The sequence below is a fragment of the Delphinapterus leucas genome, chromosome 11 (assembly GCF_059928025.1).
Source record: "Delphinapterus leucas isolate spDelLeu-1000000601 "Yukka" chromosome 11, BTC_Dleu_Yukka2, whole genome shotgun sequence".
NCBI classification, from domain to species: Eukaryota; Metazoa; Chordata; class Mammalia; order Artiodactyla; family Monodontidae; genus Delphinapterus; species Delphinapterus leucas.
The window spans coordinates 39,356,036-39,376,904 of NC_143139.1; the positions used below are offsets into that span (position 1 = coordinate 39,356,036).

Genomic DNA, 20,869 nt, shown 5'->3' on the forward strand with positions numbered 1-20,869 from the left:
TATATTCCAAAGAAGTTATACCAATTTACACTCTATCATCAATAGATCAGAGATGAGAGCCTTTTCATTATGAGAGAATTTAAAATTATAACCTCAGTTACTTTTAGAGATAGTTACTATTTACATTTACTATTTTTTGCCTGTGTTTGGTAACGTGTTTTTTAAGAAATTTGTTACCTACGTTTTCAAATGTATTGACATAAGGTTGTCTCTATTTTTGTCTTGTATTTAATGTCTGTAAGATCTATACTTTTAAAAAAAAATTCCTAATATTGATAATATTGATGTTTGTGCTTTCGTGCTTTTTTTTCTTTTTCCCTTCTTCTTTTAGGAGTTTCTTGCTGGGTCAAGCAGTCAATTTTTTCTTTCATAATTTTTTTTCTTATTGCATTAAAATTTTTAAAAATCATGGTAAAATACACGTAACATAAAATTGACCATTTAAACCATTTTAAAGTGTACAGTTCAGTGATGTTAAGTACATTCACATTGTTGTACAACTGTCACTACCGTTCATCTCCAGAACTTTTTCATCTCCCCAAATTGAAACTCTGTACCATTAAACAATAATTCCTCATTCTCCTACCCCACAGCACCTGGCAACTTTGTCTCTATGAATTTGACTACTCTAAGCACCTCATATAGGTAGAATCATATAGTATTTGTCTTTTCTGTGACGGGCTTATTTCACTAAGCATAATGTCCTCAAGGTTTATCCATATTTTAGTATGTGTCAAGTATTGGCACATAGTAATTTATCTTAAATACTTATTAATTGATCAGTTAATAATTTTTTCAAGTTAGAAGGTGTATTAGAAATCACTTTTTCTATTTGCGTGAATTTCCCTTTATGGATTAGAATCAGTGAATATAGCTCTTAATTGCCTTATTTTGTTTTTGCCTAATAGCTGCCTCCATTCCCTTGTGCTGTTTGTGCATCTGTGCTTTGGGGAGATGGGAGGAATGGAGTTTATATGTGTGTGGAGGGGGTAAGGATTAAATGATCAGTATTGTTTAAAACCATTATTGAAGAATTTATACAGCTGAGGATAATTTGGCTTGATTGGGCTTGGGTTACAGCCACCTGCATGAGGAGGAGGGTACAGACAACTCACCACACCGCTAGCAGTGAAATAGGAAAAGACAAACTTGTATGTATTCCTGCTCTGCTCCTTTTGAGCCCCCTCTACTCCCACACTTACAGCTGCCACTGATGACTAATGTTAAGCAATTTGGAGGGTCCTGTGTCTTTTAATAGTAGTAAGAGGAGTTGTGCTATCACATGGTTTCTGATTTTCCACTTAGAATGTATTTTAAATTTCCAGAAATTCTATTTTATTCCAATTTCCAATTCTGTGTTGTTCCAATTCAAGGTTTATATTTTAAAAAAGGAATTTATTGGTTTTTCTAAATGAAAATTCCATTTTCCAAAATAAAATTTGTGGTGATCAGACCTTATAATTATGGGAGTTTTGGGGTTAGAATGACATATGGATTGGAAAGTTAGTGCCAATGAATAAAAACTTTGTTGAGAAAACAGACTTATGGAAATGTCTCACATTCACCTTTTTGACCTAAGGAAATCATCTCCTTTGTTCCTAATTATTTTTTAGAATATATCATTGTATTACTGTGGGTCTCTCTCCTTTTTCTTTTTTTTCTTCTCCTTTTTCATACTCCTTTATAAAGTTAATGAGAATAATTATTGGCAAAAATGATATTGTGGAATAAGAACTCTTGGTTACTTTCTCATAACCCAAACCTTTAAAAGTCAGGAAAAATATTTTTATTTGGAACTCCCCATTTTCTTGTTCTTGGTTGTTATTCTGCAGATCTAGAAGTTAGTGTTTGTAGGTTCTTACTGACACATTTCTTGAACCCGTTGATTGGATTTCTAAGTTGAAACAAATGTTATTTAGGTTAAACTGAGGGTTTTCAGCTTTGGTTTAATTTACTAGGAAGGGAATCTTTTTAAAAAAAAGTATTACAGTTTTTTTGATTAGATAAGATGCTTGTATGGTTCCAATGCCAAAATAGAAAAAGGCCAATTGAAAAGTCTTTCTTACCCGAGTTTCCTATTTTTTCAGTTTCCATTCCTCAACGGATCATCACTGTTGCTAGTTTCTTGTTTATCCTTCCAGATATACAATATTTATGTATATATGATAGTATAAATATATTCTCCCCATCATATTCATTTAACAATATATCATATCAATACATAAAAGAACGTTCTCTTTCCTCAAAAACATTTGCATAGTATCTCATTGTATGAATAAACCATAATTCATTAAACTAGTGTTCCATTGATGGACAATTAAGTTGTTTCCAATCTTTTGCTCTAATAAATGTTGTTTCATTTGATAACCTTGAACATTCCTTTCCACATATTTGCAGATATGCTTGTAGGGTAAATTCCTAGAAATTCTTTTGCTGGGTCAAATAGTATATGTATTTAAAAAATGTTTTTGGTATAAATTTATTTATTTATTTATTTTTGGCTGTGTTGGGTCTTCGTTGCTACGCCCAGGCTTTCTCTAGCTGTGACGAGCGGGGTCAAGGCTTCGTTGTGGCGCGCGGGCTTCTCATTGTGGTGGCTTCTCTTATTGTGGAGCATGGGCTTCAGTAGTTGTGGCTCGTGGGCTCTAGAGTGCAGGGTCAGCAGTTGTGGCACACAGGCTTAGTTGTTCCATGGCATGTGGGATATTCCCGGACCAGGGATCAAACCCGCGTCCCCTGCATTGGCAGGCGGATTCTCAGCCACTGTGCCACCAAGGAAGTGCCTGTATTTAAAATTTTGATAACTACTGTCTAGTTGTTTTTCATAGGTATTGTACAAATTTACATTCTCACTTAGATGTGAGGTAGCCTGTTTTCTCCATAGTCTTACTACCAGTGTGTGTAATCATTTTGGACATTTGTCAGGGTAAAAAACAGTGTTTTAGTAGTTTCAAAGTGCATAAAATAGGCTAAGTATTTTTTAATCTAAGTATAAACGTCTAGTCTTCCCTCAGTATCTGCTGAGGATTGGTTCCAAGACCCCCCACAGATACCAAAATCTGCAGATGCTCTAGTCCCTTTATATAAAATGGCATAGTATTTGCATATAACCTAAACATTTCCTCCTGTATATTTTAAATCATCTCTAGATTACTTATAATACCCAGTACAATGTAAACGTTATGTAAATAGTTGCTGGCGTGTGGCAAAATCAAATTTTTCTTTTTGGAACTTTTTGGATTTTTTTTCCCTTGAGTATTTTTGATTTCGGTTGGTTGAATCCGAGAATGCAGAAACTGCAGATATGGAGGACTGGACTGTACATGGTATAAGAAGTCAAATAGTGGGCTCCCCTCGTGGCGCAGTGGTTAAGAATCTGCCTGTCAATGCAGGGGACACGGGTTGGAGCCCTGGTCCGGGAAGATCCCACATGCCACGGAGCAACTAAGCCTGTGCGCCACAACTACTGAGCCTGCACTCTAGAGCTTCTGAGTCACAACTGCTGAGCCCAAGTGCTGCAACTGCTGAAGCCCGCATGTCTAGAGCCCGTGCTCCACAACAAGAGAAGCCACCGCAATGAGAAGCCCATGCACCACAACGAAGAGTAGCCCCCGCTCACTGCAACTAGAGAAAGCCTGCGCGCAGCAACGAAGACCGAACACAGCCAAAAAGAAAAATAAGTAGGGGCTTCCCTGGTGGCGCAGTGGTTGAGAGTCCGCCTGCCGATGCAGGGGACATGGGTTTGTGCCCCGGTCCGGGAAGATCCCACATGCCGCGGAGCGGCTGGCCCCGTGAGCCATGGCCGCTGAGCCTGCGCGTCCAGAGCCTGTGTTCCACAACGGGAGAGGCCACAACAGTGAGAGGGCTGCGTACCACAAAAATAAATAAATAAATAAAATAAATAAATTTATTAAAAGAAAAAGAAGTCAAATAGTATCACAAAGCTTATAATAATTTTTTAAAAAAAGTCTTGCTTTCTCTGCCCTCTCCCCCACGATTCCCTATTCTAGCTGTCCATGGGTAATTACAACCATTTATTCTGGTATTAAACTCCATATTTCTTCATAGCATGGCTGTACTGACTTTTTAATTTTTTTAGGGGCAGTCCTATTACTGAAGATGAGCATTTAGTTTTCTTATGTTTCCTTCCTTCCTCATCTGTCCTTCCTTTTTTTCTGGTTCTATTCATAGGTACATTTTGTAACAATCTGTATTTTCAATTTAAAATAACTACAGGTACCTTTGTGTATAGCCCAATTTACCTTTTATTTGCTAGTGTTGTCAGGTCCTTATAATGCATGCCGGTGTGAAAAGTTATATACCCCAAAACTTGAAAATTATACCTGCTATATCTTTAGAGTACTTTGGATCATTCTGATTTCCTAATTATACATCATCTAAATTTGATGGAGTTGCCATTCTAAAGCTCTAACAATACCTGAAATTATGACCTACTGCTAGTAACCCATAGTCTTGGTAAAGTTCCCATTAGTTTTTGTTAAGTAACTTGTATAATCTATGATTCTTAACACCTTTTAGTTTTAGGAGACACATCTTGCAGTTAATATCAGCCAGTGTTTATTGACTGGTTGTCAATAAGTGTCAGGCATTCTTTTAAGTGCTACATCTGTATGAACTCATTTAAACCATATAACAGTCCTGTGAGGAAGATGCTAGCATTATTTGCATCTTACAGATAAAGAAATGGAGACACAGAGAAGGTAAGTAGCTTGCTTGTAGTCATTTAGCTAGGAGACGGTAAAGCTGGGATGGGAACCCAGGCAGTCTGGCTTTTAAGCCCTCACTTATCCGCTCACTATACTGCATCTATACTAAGGCTATATATTCAACCTCAGTGCTTTGGCTTGGATTTCCATGAGTAGTGATGGATTTATGCTAATCCATCCACATTTAACATTTTTCATCTCTTTTTCTTTTTTTTCCAAATCAGTATATTCCTGAAAATTAAGAAAAAAATTAAAGTATGTAATATAAAATTTACCATCTTAGCCATTTTTAAATGTACAGGTCAGTAGTGTTAAGTATATTTACATAGTTGTTGAACAGATCTCTAGAAATTTTTTGTCTTGTAAAATGGAAAATTTCTGCAGGCATCTCTTCATTTTATTGCACTTTGCTTTAGATATTGCATTTTTTACAAATTGAAGCTTCGTGGCAACCCTGCATTAAGCAAATCTCTCAGTGCCATTTTTCCAGCAGCATTGCTCACTTTTGTTGTCTCTGTGTCACATTGTGAGAATTCTCCCAATATTTCAAACATTTTCATTTTTACTGTATTTGGGTTTTTTTGTCTCTCAAAATATTTATTTCAAGTAGAAACTGGGAAGACAACCAAATGTAAAATAGTTAAATAAAAAACCTTGACGAATACACTCATTTGGTCATCAAAATATAAAAAGCTGAAAATAATATTACATTAGGTACCTTGATTGAAAACAGTGTTATTCTATTCAAGTAGTAAGCCCAAAGCAGTCCCCAACTAAGAGTTAAAGCTTGTCTCTCTATTCATACACACAGCCCTTAGACAAGAATCATATATGTTTTTATCCAGAATGGTCCCTCTACCCAAATTCTTGTCTTTTTATTTTTGTTACTTTTATGGAAATTATTCAGTGTGTTTGTGTGTTTTTCATCAATAAATTTTTTTTTTTTCAGAATGCCACTAAGCCACCACATCAACCTTGGACAATATCTGAATCATTTTTACAAAAGTGGAAATAGCCAAATAAAGGGTCTCAGGTTAAGTGAGAGGCGTGGGTGAGTTATTAATCGATATGGACTAATCTGTTCTTTGATCAGCACAGTGACATTGCTGAACGTGCTTTGAAAGTTGGCCCCACCTGATAACACCCCATGTGGACACAAACCTCTTGGTCCTAGAATCCTTTCTCAAAGGTATAAATGAGGCACAAAGTAGAAGAATGAGTAAAAGCTGAGTCTTTGCCAGAGTGGGGTGCTGGCCAGAGAAAGTCAAGTCCTTGTATACCCAGTTGAAAGGCAAAGTGTTCTCGCGAGGCTGTCCCCAAGGGCTGTCCCGCAGGGCACGTGTGAGGTGGGTCTGGTGTAGGAGAGACAGACTTATTGGGATGAAGGGCACCCAGCATCCTCCGGAGAGTCAGGGTTGGGGAGCAGACCCTTACCACCAAGGCCACCACGGACTCCGGGTTGCCATCCTGGGTTTGTCAGCCGGTCTCTGCCCTTTCCTCCTGGGCTGTCTTCCGCCTCCTGGCACTGAAGGTCAGAGGGCTGGGTTTTTCTTTCTGCTCCTCATCTGAATCTGACTCGTCACTATAGAGGTGAATGGTGGCTTGCACAGGGAAACTGGCCAGCACCTTCACCCCAGAACTCTGCAGGTACTCTTGATGCTTAGAAAGAGGTAAATAAAGTCTTACAGGTTGCTGAGACCCAAAGGCCCCCACTTCGATCCAAAGGTTTGTTGGTCCCCTCCAGGCTCAAGCTTAACAGTATTTGATAAGCTCCTCTTCCTCTTACTGTTGTCATGATGTCCCAAGCACTGTGAAGGAGCCCGAGATGGAAAGATGAGTCGGACACAGTCCCCCAGTTCATGCATTTTAAATCTCGCTTCCAGTTCTGCTGGGCTCAGCATCCTGGGGGGTCAGGATCCAAGGTCTCCATGGTGTTTGGCTCTTGGCCCTCGAGGTGGTGGTGGTCCCCGGGGACCGTCCCCCGGGGCAGTGACAGACGCATCCCCGCGCCTCCCGGGCTCCGGCTGCCACCTCAGGTCTGATGGTGCTCTTCGAGCCCGCGCCCCTCCAGCAGCGCTCACTACCGGCCGCGCCTTTAACCAGTCTGGCGAGGGCGCTCACCCTACTGTATTTGTTATGGTGATCTGTGATCAGTGATTTTTGATGTTATGACTGTAATTGTTTTGGAGCGCCACAAACCATGCCCATATGGGAGGCAGATTTAATGGATAAATGTTGTGTGTGTTCTGACTGCTCCACCAACTGGCCATTCCCCTGTCTCTCTCCCTCTCCTCAGGCCTCCCTATTCCCTGAGACACAACAGTACTGAAATTATAGGCCTATTTTGTTTTATTGTGTTCTACTTTATTACACTTCGCAGATAATTGCATTTTTTTTTTTTTACAAATTGAAGGTTTGTGGCAATCTTACATTATCAGATGATAGTTAACATTCTTTTAGCAATAAAGTATTTTTAAATTAAGGTATGTACATTTCTTTAGACATAATACTATTGCACACTTAATAGACTACAGTATAGTGTAAACATAACTTTTATATGCACTGGGAAACCAAAAAAATTTCTGTGACTTGCTTTATTGCGATGTTCACTTTACTGCGGTGGTCTGGAACTGAACCTGGAGTATCTCCAAGGTATGCCTGTACCTATGAAATCACAATATCCCATTTCCCTCTCCCTACAGCCCCTGGCATCCACCATTCTACTTTCTGTTTCTATGAATTTCACTACTTTAGATACCTCATGTAAGTGGAATCTTACAATATTTTTCTATTTTATGACTGAAACTTCATTTAGCATAATGTCCTCAGCGTTCATTTGCATCGTGACATGTATCAAGATTTCCTTTTTAAAGGCCTTTCCTTTTTAAAGGCCAAATAATATTCCATTGTATGTATATGCCACATATTGTTTATCCAGTCATCCATCAGTGGACATTTGGGTTGTTTCCACCTCTTGTCTCTTACATTGATAAATAGTGCTACGGTGAACATGGACGTGCAAATATTTCTTCGACATCCTGCTTTCATTTCTTTTGGATATATACCCAGAGGTGGGATTGCTGCATCTTATGGTCGTTCTATTTTTAAATTTTGAGGAAGCTTCATATTATTTTCTATAGTGGCTGCACCATTTTATATTCCCACCAATAGTGCACAAGAGTTCCAATTTCTCCACATCCTCAGCAACACTTATTTTCTGGGGTTTTTTTTTGTGTGTGTGTGTGTGTGTTATTGTGTTGTTGTTGGTTTTGGTAGCAGCCATCCTAATGGGTATGAGATGATATCTCATTGTGGTTTTGATTTGTGTTTCTCTAATGATGAGTGATGTTAAGCATCTTTTCTCTAATGATGAGTGATGTTAAGCATCTTTTTTGGCCATTTGCATATCTCCTTTGGAGAATGTCTGTTCAAGTTCTTTGCCCATTTTTAAGTTGGTCATTTATTTTTCTGTTGTTAAGTTGTAGGGGTTCTTTATATCTACTGGATATTAACCTCTTATCAGTTAAATGATTTACAAATATTTTCTCCCATTCCATAGATTGCTTTTTCACTCCTGATTATTTCCGTTGATGTACAGAAGTTTTTAATTTTCACATGTTCCTGTTTGTCTATTTTTGCTTTTTTAGCTGTGCTTTTGGTGTCATATTCAAGAAATCATTGCCAAATTCAATGTCATGAAGCTTTTCCTCTGTGTTTTCTTCTAGGAGTTTTAGATCTTATGTTTAGGTCTTTAATCCATTTTGAGTTGGCTTTTGTATATGGTGTAAGTGATGGGTCCAGCTTCATCCTTTTGCATGTAGATATCCAGTTTTCCAAGCATCATTTGTTGGAGAGACTATTCTTTCCCCATTGAGTGGTCTTGGTGCCTTTGTTAAAAATTATTTGACCATACATGTGACAGTTTATTTCTGGGCTCTGTATTCTATTCCATTCATCTAAATTCAGTCTTTATGCCAATACCATACTGTTTTGTTTTTTGTTTTTGGCCGCGTTGGATCTTCATTTGCTGCATGTGGGCTTTCTCTAGTTGCGGCGAGTGGGGGCTACTCTTTGTTGCGGCACCCAGGCTTCTCATTGTGGTGGCTTCTCTTGTTGTGGAACACGGGCTCTAGGCACGCAGGCTTCAATAGTTGTGGCCCGCAAGCTTAGTTGCTCTGAGGCATGTGGTATCTTCCCGGACCGGGGGTCGAATCCGTGTCCCCTGCATTGTCAGGCGGATTCTTAACCACTGCGCCACCAGGTTAAGTCCCCAAAGTCTACTTTAGATTAGTACTAGTTTAATTCTATAAGATAGCTTGTCTTTCCCCCTCCTTTGTGCAGTTATTGTCATATATATCATCTATATTTGTTATAAACCCAACGGTACAGTGTTGTTATTACTGCTTTATACAATCTTGTCTTTTAAATAATTTAAGAGAATGATATTTTTATTCTTTTTTTATTGGAGTATAGTTGCTTTACAGTGTTGTGTTAGTTTATACTGTACAGCGAAGTGAATCAGCTATACGTGTGTGTATGTGTATATATATATATATATATATGCCCTCTCTTTTGGATTTCCTTCTCATTTAGGTCACTGCAGAGCATCGAGTAGAGTTCCCTGTGCTATACAGTACGTTCTCATTACTTATCTATTTCATACCTACTATCAATAGTCAGCCTCAATTTCCCAATTCATCCAACCCCCCGCCCCCACTTGCCCCTTGGTATCCATATGTTTGTTCTCTACGTCTGGGTCTCTGTTTCTGCTTTGTAGTTAAGATCATCTATACCAGTTTTTTTTCAGATTCCACATATATGTGTTAATATAAGATATTTTTTCTCTTTCTGACTTCACTCTGTATGAGAGAATAAAATTTTTAAAACGCATTCTTGTATATTTACCCATATATTTACTTTTTCCAGTGCTCTTCATTTCTCTGTGTAGATTTAAGCTACCAGCTGGTGTCAGTGGATTCTCTGAGTTATTGGGGATGTCTTTATTTCACCTTCATTTCTGAAAGACAGTTTAGCTATCTGGATACAGAATTCTTGCTTGACAATATTTCCTTTCAGCATTTTGAATATGTCATCTCGCTGCCTTCTAGCCTCCCTTGTTTCTGATGAGAAGTTAGCCACTAGTTATATCTTTGCTTCCCTGTAAATGATGGGTTGTTTTTTTCTTACTACTCCCAAGATTTTCAGTTTGGGGCTTTCATCAGTTTTACTACATGTCTCGGTACGGACTTCTGTGTTTTGTAGTTGTGGTTCACTGAGCTTCTTAATGTGTAGATTAATTTAAAAAATCAGTTTGTATTGTTTTTGGTCACTTTCTATCCTTTCTCTCCACTTCTTTTGGAACTCCTAATTTGTGTATGTTGGTACACTTGTTCCACAGGTCTTTAAGGCTCTGTTTGTTTTTCTTTATTCTTTTCTCTCTCTTCAGATTAGATAATTTCTATTGCTCTTTCTTTAGGTTTATTTTTTATTCTGCTGTAGTATTCAACTCTAGAGTTCCATTTGGCCCTTTTTTATGATTTCTGTCTTTTTGTTGAGATTTTCTATCTGTTTAAGGCATTGTTCATATAATTTTCTTTAGTCTTTTAAAGCACTTTGATGTCTGTGTTTGCTAAGTCTGGCATTGAGCCTACACAGGGATGTTTGCAATCACATGGGGTCTTTTTTCCCTTCTCAGTTTGGGTCACACTTTCTTGCATCTTTACATCCCATAAATTTTTGTTGAAACTGTGGACATTTTACATAATATGTTGTAGCAGTTTTGGATTCTGATTTTTTTCCCTTTTGAGGGTTGTTGTTGCTGTTATTATTGTTGTTTTTTAAGTAACTTGCCTGGACTCAATCTGTAGAATCTTTCTCCTTGGTGTGTGACTGCTGATATCTGCTCAGTTTTGTTTCTGTTTTTTTAATTTCTGTTTTAATTTTTAAGTTTGGCTTCCTGGAGTGACACCTGTATCTACATTGCTTAGTGGTCAGTTAATGATTGGTCAAAGATTGTGCTAAACACCTTGAGCCAGTAAGGCTTCCTCTCTCTGCTGATCATTGTGTGTGTTGGGGAAACTCCTTCAAAGTTCAGACAGTTTAAAAGTCTGCCCTAACTTTTACTTTCTACTGGGCCCTTTTGTGTCTTTTCTGCCTGCTTATGCAGGCTCCTGGTGGACCCTTTCCAATCTCTCCAGTGCAGATGTGTAGAGCATTTATCAAGGCCCCTTAAGTTTTGTTTCCAGATTTCCTTTTTTAATTTCCGTCTAGTCTGCTGGTCCATTGCTTGCACCATGACAGCAACCTCAGGCTCGCTGAGCCCTTGGTCTTGCTTTTTCATTTGCCACCAAGAATGCAAACTCTTACTGACAATGCGGATAGGCATGGGGTTTTTCTGTGCTTTGCTTTAAATCAAGTCAGCTCTCTCTGTCAGTGAACCTGCTGGTTTTCATGGCTTTCGCCACCTTGGTAGAACTACCTTTCCCACTGACCTCTGGGGATGGGAGTAGCTTTAGGCAATAATGCCACAGACTCTCTCTGTTCTTACCCCAAGTTCAGTAGTTTCTCATGAATAACCACAGAGAAGGTAACATTTGAGAAAAGACCTGAAGGAGGTGAGGAAGTATCCATATAGATATCTAGGGGAAGAACATTCCTGGCAGAGGCAACACCTTAAGGGCCTTAAGGTGAGAACATATCTAAGTTATAAAAGGGACAGTAAGGAGGCCAGTGTGGCTGGTGTGGAGTACCTGAGAGGAAGAGTAGTAGGACGTGAGGTCAGAGAGATAAAGCGAGGATGGGGACAGGGTGTTAGAGCAGATAAGACCTTTTAGGCCACTCTGAGGGCTCTGGCTTTTACCTTGAATGAAATGGGGAGCTGCTGAAGGGCTTTGAACAGTGGAGCTGGGACATAATGTCTTATAATTTTAAAAGCAGCTATGTGAAATAGAAGCCAGAGAGTGGCAGAATAGAAGGCTCAGGATGCCAGTTAGGAGACTATTACAGTCTTGATCATGGCGATGCAGGTAAGAAATGATTGTGGCTTAGATAAGGGTGGTGGAAATCTTGGTACATGTCACGATGCAAGTGGAGATGGTAAGAAGCGGTCCAGTTCTGGTGTATGCATAAGGTAGAACAGATAGGATTTCTTCTGATGGATTGGCAGTGGGGAGTGAATGATACTGATCCCTTATTTTAAGGGAATTTTCCTGTATATTATCTGTGAATGTTTTTTCTCTTCCCTTTATTGAGTCCTATGTTTTTTGAGTTTACTGTATTTATTCTAATTATCCTTAGATTGGATCATTTTTATGTTCTAATATTATCTTCTAATTGCTTTAATATCTGCTTGTTTGTTTTTTTTTAATTCTGAAAGCCTTTCTCCACTCCGTTCATTCTGTTTTCTCTGTATCTCTTCTGTTTCTTGCTGTTTCTGACATCTTATTGAACCTTTAATTGTGGTGTTTTGTTTTTCAGGTTTTCTTCAGCTTTGCAGACATCTTTCTTTTCATTCTGTTTATTCTTATTCGTTCTTTCATTTATTTCTTAGCTCTTATTGTATCTAAATTCTTTTTTTTAATTTGTTTTATTTATTTATTTTTTTTGGCTGCGTTGGGTCTTCATTGCTGTGCATGGGCTTTCTCTAGTTGCGGTGAGTGGGGACTACTCTTCCTTGCGGTGTGAGGGCTTCTCATTGCGGTGGCTTCTCTTGTTGTGGAGCACGGGCTGTAGGCATGCGGGCTTCAGCAGTTGTGGCGTGAGGGCTCAGTAGTTGTGGCTCACGGGCTCTAGAGTGCAGGCTCAGTAGTTTGACACATGAACTTAGTTGCTCCGTGGCATGTGGGATCTTCCCGGACCAGGGCTCAAACCCATGCCCCCAGCATTGCCAGGCAGATTCTTAACCACTGCACCACCAAGGAAGCCCTGTATCTAAATCCTTTTTTTTTTTTTTTTTTTTTTTGTGGTACACAGGCCTCTCACTGCTGTGGCCTCTCCCGTTGTGGAGCACAGGCTCAGTGGCCATGGCTCACGGGCCTAGCCGCTCCGCGGCATGTGGGGTCTTCCCGGACCGGGGCACAAACCCGCATCCCCTGCATCAGCAGGTGGACTCTCAACCACTGCACCACCAGGGAAGCCCAAAGCCCTCTACATTCTTATTTGAAGTATTCAAATAAGTATTCAAGGGAGAATCTGCTTTTGGTTTTGCGGGATTAGATTGTTTTCCAGGTTGGGTTCTTCATCTGCGTAGTAATTTCTTCTCTCTCATTGTCTTTCTCTTTTGTTATTGGAGATTTGATAGTTGCTGTGTCATTTTTATTGATCTTCTTTATATTTTATGTGGAACAGTTCCGTTTATACCTTTTATTTGAGAGAGATCGTTGAAATATCCTTGATATGTTTCCCACCTAATTTGAGACCTATCCCCACCCAATCTTGCTTATCAACTATGGTTAGTGGTTCATTGTTGCTTTCATCCTCTTTTCAAGCTAAGGGCATGAAGGTAGAGAAGAGCTTGCCATTGAAGAGTTTAATCATTTTTGGTGATTTGAATTCTGTTCTTTTTTCTAAAGTCTCATAAAATGTTTTCTATCAGGCCTACTTTATCCAGTGGTAAATTCCATGTATTAACATAAAGCTTTGGCAGATTCTCCCAATGTGGCTTAATGCCCTGGAAGATGGCAAGCCCCAGAGGTTCAGCCTCCTTTTCCTGAGGTCCCATAGTGGTTTATAGAGTTTTGTTTTCTTTTTCCACACTTTGCAGCTTGTGGGATCTCAGTTCCCCGATCAGTGATTGAACCCGGGCCCATGGCAGTGAAAGTGCAGAGTCCTAACCACTGGACCACCAGGGAATTCCCTAAGAGGCTCTTACTCTTGATGGATTTTTTTTTTTTAAACTTACCCATGACTATCCCTTTCATTCTCCTCCTTCCACATTGGAAAGTATTTCATATAAGGTCACTCTCATTTCCTTCTTGGGTTGCACTTTTTAAAATGTTTATCCTATCAGGTGTCCAGGTATAAGAGTTCTGTGATCCTCCTCATGCTTTCTTTACCCAGAAATCTTGGACATGTATTTTTATTTATTTATTTATTATTTGGCTGCGTTGGGTCTTCGTTGCTGCACACAGGCTTTCTCTAGTTGCAGCAAGCAGGGGCTACTCTTAGTTGTGGTGCGTGGGCTTCTCACTGTGGTGGCTTCTCTTGTTGTGGAGCATGGGCTCTAGGCACGTGGGCTTCAGTAGTTGGGGCACACGGGCTCAGTAGTTGTGGTTCGTGGGCTCTAGAGCGCAGGCTCCGTAGTTGTGGCGCGTGGACTTAGTTGCTCCGCGGCATGTGGGAGCTTCCCAGACCAGGGCTCAAACCCGTGTCCCCTTCATTGGCAGGCGGATTCTTAACCACTGCGCCACCAGGGAAGTCCCTGGACATGTATTTTTTAAATGTTCAGTAATATGGAAAAAAAAGCATTTGTATCTTTGCAACTTATAAAAGCTTTCTGTAGTATTGACTAATCCAAATTTTGATGTTTCAGTTTTCCTTATCAAATTAAATTCCCCTTATCCTCTCCCCTCCCCACTCACCCCCTCCCCACCCCAAGTGTCTTGCAACTATACGTGAGCTGGGAAACTTGAGGGTTAGATAAAGGAAATTCTAGAAGAAGAGAAAAGACCCTTGATTTGGACAGGAAGAGCAGGTGGTAAGAGAGATCTTAGGGAATGATAAGAAGTAATTATTTTAGTCTGTGAGGCAGAGATGGGGATAAGATTTTTTTTGTATCTTTATTGGAGTATAATTGCTTTACAATGTTGTGTTAGTTTCTGCTGTACAACGAAGTGAGTCAGCCATAAGTATACATAAATCCCCATGTCCCCTCCCTCTTGCGTCTCCCTCCCACCCTCCCTGTCCCACCCCTCTAGGTGGTCACAGAGCATATAGCTGATCTCCCTGTGCTATGCGGCTGCTTCCCACTAGCTATCTATTTTACATTTGGTAGTGTGTATATGTCAGTGCTACTCTCGCACTTTGTCCCAGCTTCCCCTTCCCCCCTCCACGTCCTCAAGTCCATTCTCTACATCTGCGTCTTTATTCCTGCCCTGCCACTAGGTTCATCAGTACCATTTTTTTAGACTCAAAATATGTGTATTAGCATACGGTATTTGTTTTCTCTTTCTGACTTACTTCACTCTGTATGACAGACTCTAGGTCCATCCACCTGTTACGTTCCTTTTTATGGACACTTAGGTTGGGGATAAGATTTTGAGTTAGATACAAGCTAAGAAAAATAAGAAAACATGCTTTCTGAACTAAGAAGTTGGTTTGATTCCAAGATTAATGTTTCTTAAAGAGCAAAATATTGCTTTTTTTTAAACGTTTACAGTGATTTATTTTTTTTTAAATTGAAGTATAGTTGATTTAAAATGTTGTGTTAATTAAAATATTGCTTTTTATAACTATATTCTTTCTAGAGTACTTTCTTTTAGTAACTAGTTTCATTTAGAAAAAGTATAAAATAAAGCCTGTGGATATCTCTTAGAAATTTTGTATAGCTGTTACTGTAATAGTGAATATGTGTTTGTGTGTTTTCCCCCCAGAATCTCCCTGGAAAAAGAGACATGAATGTCTGCAATGATATTTCCTGACAAGAAGTTGATACGAGAGAAGAAAAGGAGATCGACAGCTAGTGAACAGAATTTTGAATAATCAGGATTTTTATATTTATCACCTCCAACTACAGCCTTCTGTTGCCTGTTTTTAAATCAGAGATCACTACAATCAGAACCAAGACAAGGCAAAAGGATACTTTTCTTCTGTATTTTTTGAGATTAAAAAAGCCTGAAATGTCTAGGAAACAAAACCAGAAGGGTAAGATTCCATGTGGGCATAAAATTGTTAAAAGCATAGTTGTGGAGTAATGATCACCATTTCTATCTGTACATAGTTTTGAGTGTTTTGAGTGATGTCATGCTTTTCCTCACCTAGTGCAATACTACTGATAGTTATAACTTATCTTTCTGTCATGACTGCACAATTAATTTTAGAAGAGTATGGAACATTCACAGCTTTATCTGTTGTGCCTTTAACTACCTAAGGATTTGTGGATATTAGATTATAGCTTTTTGTGTTACTAGTTTGTGAATTAATTCATATAACAATTGCTTTTCTACTCTTATAAACTTATTAATATACTTTTAGGAAAGCCAAATGCATCTTGAAAGTGCACTTTTTGGAGAGTGAACATATGTTATAAGGGGTAGGAGATAACTTACTACAGGATATTCTATATCCTGTGAGTTGATGTTTCTTCGGAGGCAGGAAATAAAGCAAGAGTAAATGCTTCTAGTCATCGATTCCTTCTTTAGCTTTCCTTCTGGGATTATGACTCTAGCTTTTTGTATAAAGTAAAATATAAGTTGCAAAGAGTCAAGAAATATCAAGAGTACTTATTAAGGAGGAAGGGACAATGAAGTCAATTTTTCAGCTTTCCAAGAACAGCTGCAAAAATGTAAAGGGACAAATAGCACTAGAACTGTCACACATAACTGGAATATGTTTGTTAAAAGAATGACCATAGCTATCCTGGATTTTTTTCCCCTCAATTTAATTTTCGATTTAAAGTTAATGTTCTTTAATTCAAAACAAAGCTGTAGACCGAGGTCTCATGTGTTAAATATGAAGGAAATGCTTAAAAAAATTTTTTTTTAATGGAGTATAGTTTATTTACAATGTTGTGTTAGTGTCAAGTGTACAGCAAAGTGATTCAGGTATATACAGACACACACATGCATACCTACTATTCTTTTCCATTAGGTCATTATAAGATATTGAGTATAGTTCCCTGTGCTATAATTAGGTCCTGTTGTTTACCTGTTTTATAGGTATAGTAGTGTGTATCTGTTAATCCCAAACTCCTAATTTATCTCTCCCCACCACTATCCCCTTTGGTAACCATAAGTTAGTTTTCTATGTATGGGAGTCTATTTCTGTTTTGTAAATAAGTTCATTGTATCATTTTTTTAGATTCTACATATAAGTGATATCATATGCTATTTGTCTTTCTCTGACTTACTTCACTTAGTATGATAATCTCTAGGTCCATCCACGTTGCTGCAAATGACATTATTTCATTCTTTTTTTATGGCTGAGTAGTATTCCATTTGTGTGTGTGTGTGTGTGTGTGTGTGTGTGTGTATCACATCTTTTTTATCCACTCATCTGTTGATGGACATTTAGGTTGAAGGAAATGCTTTTAAACTTAATTTTGACTGGCCAAATCAAAAATCTCATTATAAGAAAACAATATACCACAGCTGCTTGTGGTTTTGAAAGCTGTATTTTCATTGTATAGAAAACCTGTATAAAGAAAATCTGAGATCTAAGGAATGGTTAGATTACTAAAGAAGCTGAATTCTTCTGTGGAGTGAGATTTATCAACTGAAAAGTTTTTAAAATTTAATCTAAAAAGTTTAACATTTTTCCTTAAAAAGTTGACTTCAGATTGCTTTGACCTTTTAAAAACTATAGAGTCTTTGTTTATTTCATGCCTGTGTTGTTCCAGAGCTATAAAAGAGTATCATTGCTTTCTATAACTGCTATCCAGTTGCTGTAAAGTAAATATAAATTTTAGATCACATCATAGGCATTAAGTGCTAACAAATTTCGATTGAACGTAGCCTAGATTTACACTTAGTTGAAACAAAAGAAAGCTTATATGTTGTTAGGACTTTCTCTGAAACAAATATATACATATATATAACTGATATTTGAACCCCCCAAAATACAAAATACTTATAAAATTCTATCTCATTTAATTCATTTATATATTTAAAATTTCATAGTTTTGGGCTTTATTAGCCCAAATAATTATACTCACTTTATCAGCTTAGTTAAAATACATTAAAAAGATAGATACTATGGTAGTTTCTGTTCTCTAGTGACAACTCATTTACTAAGTGTCATTTTGTAATGAGTTATGTTTTTATTCCACAGTAGACCATGTTTCCATATTTTCCTATATCAGTAATACTGGTAAATTTCTTATTTAGTGAAACATTTAGTGGAGTTAAACTTGTATGGCTTAAATTAAGGTCAATTTCAGCTGCAGCCATTGATTGCTCCAAGCCTTTTAGCCAACACCTAGCAGAAGTCAGATCAGTGCTTCTCAAAGTATGATCTGTGAACTAGAGAAATATTTTTAAATGGAGACTGTTTAGAAACTTTTATTTTTTTGATGTTGACCATTTTTAAAGTCTTTATTGAATTTATTACAATATTGCTTCTGTTTTATGTTTTGTTTTTTTGGCCACGAGGCATGTGGGATCTTAGCTCCCCGACCAGGGATTGAACCAGCACCCCCTGTATTGGAAGGTGAAGTCCCAACCCCTGGACCCCCAGGGAAGTCCCTAGAAACTCTTTTATAGTGATTTGACAGTGCTGTAACATCCAAACCCTTTCAAAACAGTTTTATTGAGGTATAATTTAAATACTATAAAATTCATCAATTATAAATGGACAATGTTATTATTTTTAGTAAAAAAAAAAAATTTTTGGCCTTGCCGTGAGGCTTACAGGATCTTAGTTCCCCGAGCAGGGATTGAACCCAAGCCCTCGGCAGTGAAAGCACTGAGTCCTAACCACTGGACTGCCAGGGAATATCCTGTTTTTAGTAAATTTATGCAGTTGTGCAACCATCACCACAATCCTATTTTAAAACACCTTCCTCACCCCCAAAAGTTTACTCTTACCTGTTTACAATCAATTCCTGCTTTCAACCCCAGGCAAACACTGATCTACTCTCTGTGTCTTTAGTTTTGCCTTTTCTAGAGATTTCATATAAACAGATTAATACAATATGGTTCTGTGTCTGGTTTCTTTCACTTGGTGCAATGTTTTTGAGGTTCCGTAATGTTTTTTGATGTGTCAGTAGCTTGCCCCTTTTTACTGCTGAGTAGCGTTAAGGTATAAAAAGGAAAAACCCTGTTTCTTTTTACACTCTGCTACTCATGATGTTTGTGTGACCAGAAGTGTGGACGTTCTTCCCACATTGACCAATTCTCTGATACCAGCTGGGTGTCCCTACAATCCAATTCAATTCTGACACTGTCTACTTGGAGTTAGCGTTAGATCCCACAGGTTAAGGGCTCAGTCCCTCAAGACTGCTCCCACTTCAGACACCAATCTTGAGTAGTGGATTCCCAAGTTATCCACCCCTCTGTCCAACTTGGCTACAAACGGGTGGTTTCCACGACCCCCTTCTCAGGTTCAGTAATTTGCTATAATGCTCACAGAACTCAGGGAAACACTTACTACTTTTACTGGTTTATATACATAGAAGAGAATGTGATAAAGAATACAGATGAACAGCCAGATGAAGAGGTATATAGGATGAGGTCTGGAAGGGTGCCCAGTATAGGAGCTTCTGTCTCCATGAAGTTTAGGTGTACTACCCTCCTAGCACATGGATGGGTTCACTAACCTGGAAGCTCTCTGAACCCCATACTTCAGAGATTTTTTTCAAGGTTTTACCACATAAATGTGATTGAGTATTATTAACTCATCTCTAACTCCTCTCCTTTCCCTTACCCAACGGATGGGTGTGGGGCTGAAAGTTCCAAGCCTTAATTATGGCTTGATCTTTCTGGTGACCATGCCCCCATCCTGAAGCTGTCCAGGAACCCACCAAGTTGCTTCCTTAGAACTCCTATCACCCAGGAAATTTCATGGCATTTGTGATCTCTTAGGAACTGGAGTCAAATACCAAATATTAGAACAAAAGATGCTCCTAGCACCTTTACAGCTTAGGGAGTTACCAAGGTTTTAGGAGTACTTAGCCAGGAACTGGGGATGAAGACCAAAATATTTATTTCTTATTATACTACAATATCACAGGTTGTATCACATTTTGTTTATCCATTTACCAGTTGATTATTCATTTGGATTATTTCCGGTCTTGACTATTACGAATAATTATAAATTATGAACATTTGCTTACAAGTCTTTGTGTGGACATATGTTTTTGTTTCTCTTGGAGAAATACCTAGGAGCAGAATTGGCTAATTTTCAAAGAAATTGCCATGCCAGACTGTTTTCCAAAGTGGCTGACCATTTTATAATGCCACCAGCAATAAATGTTGGTTTTGGATGCTTCATATCCTTGCCAACACTTGGTATGGTGTCTTTTTTATTATAGCTCTTTTACTGGGTGTGTACTGATATTTCATTGTGGTTTTGATTTGTACTTCCTTAATGACTGATAATGTTGGCTGTTTCTTCATGTGATTATTAGCCATTTGCATATCTTTTTGGGTGAAATGTCTATTTAAATTCTTTATTCATTTTTACAAATTGGGTTGTAGGTCTTCTTCCCCCCCACAATTTTTTTTTAATTGAGGTATAGTTGATTTATAATATTATATAAATTTCAGGTGTACAACATAGTGATTCACAATTTTTAAAGATTATACTCCATTTATAGTTGTAAGAAGTTTTTATTCTGAATACAAGTCCATTATCAGGTACATGATTTGCAAATATATTTATATATTTTCCCAGTCTGTGATTTGTTTTTTATTTTCTTAATGGTGTCTTCCCACCGCTCCCCGCCCCCCGCCCCCCCACCCCCGCACCATGTGGCATGTGGGATCTTAGTTCGCCGACGAGGGAGCGAACCCGGTCCCTTGGCAGTGAAAGCGCAGAGTTCTAACTACTGGACCGCCAGGGAATTCCCCATGGTGTCTTTTTAAAAGTGAAAGTTTTTAATTTTGATAAAACCCAGTTTATCTTTTCTTAAAGATAATAAGTAAGGTGTAGAGTAAATCCTCCAACCTTTTTTCCCCCAAAGCTTTATTGGCTATCCTGGTTTCTTTATGTTTCCTTAGAAATTTAGAATCAGCTTGTCAATTCATACAAAAATATCTGCTTGGAATCTGATAGAAGTTGCATTAATCAATAGATCAATTTGTGGAGAATTGTTATCTTAACAATAGTGAGTCTTTCAATTCATGAATGTAGCGTATCTCTACATTTATTTAGATCTTACTTTCTCTCCGTAATGTTTTATAGATTTAAGCGAACAGACCTTGCAGTTCCTTTGTTGAGTTTATTCCTAAGTAATTTAATCTCTTTTTTATTTTTTATTTTGGTTGCAC

General features: G+C 38.2%; 1 protein-coding gene and 2 pseudogenes across 3 annotated transcripts in view; 2 read left to right on the plus strand and 1 right to left on the minus strand.

Annotated features, from left to right (window-relative positions):
* Positions 1 to 2,680, plus strand: part of LOC111174031 (cytochrome c pseudogene) — a 46,737-nt pseudogene extending 44,057 nt beyond the window's left edge.
* The window catches only part of SPATS2 (spermatogenesis associated serine rich 2), a 135,436-nt gene that overhangs the window by 44,316 nt on the left and 70,251 nt on the right, over positions 1 to 20,869 (plus strand). For 2 of the 3 annotated variants that reach the window (XM_030763100.2, XM_022572254.3), the window contains exon 2: positions 15,317 to 15,587. In XM_030763100.2, coding sequence (XP_030618960.2) covers positions 15,563 to 15,587 — 25 coding nt within the window. In that variant the 5' untranslated portion in view covers positions 15,317 to 15,562. Of the gene's footprint in view, positions 1 to 5,676; positions 5,779 to 15,316; positions 15,588 to 20,869 lie in introns of all 3 variants that reach the window. The other variant, XM_030763099.2, reaches the window with a different exon arrangement.
* LOC149747993 (protein ripply3 pseudogene) lies at positions 6,046 to 6,628 on the minus strand (annotated as a pseudogene).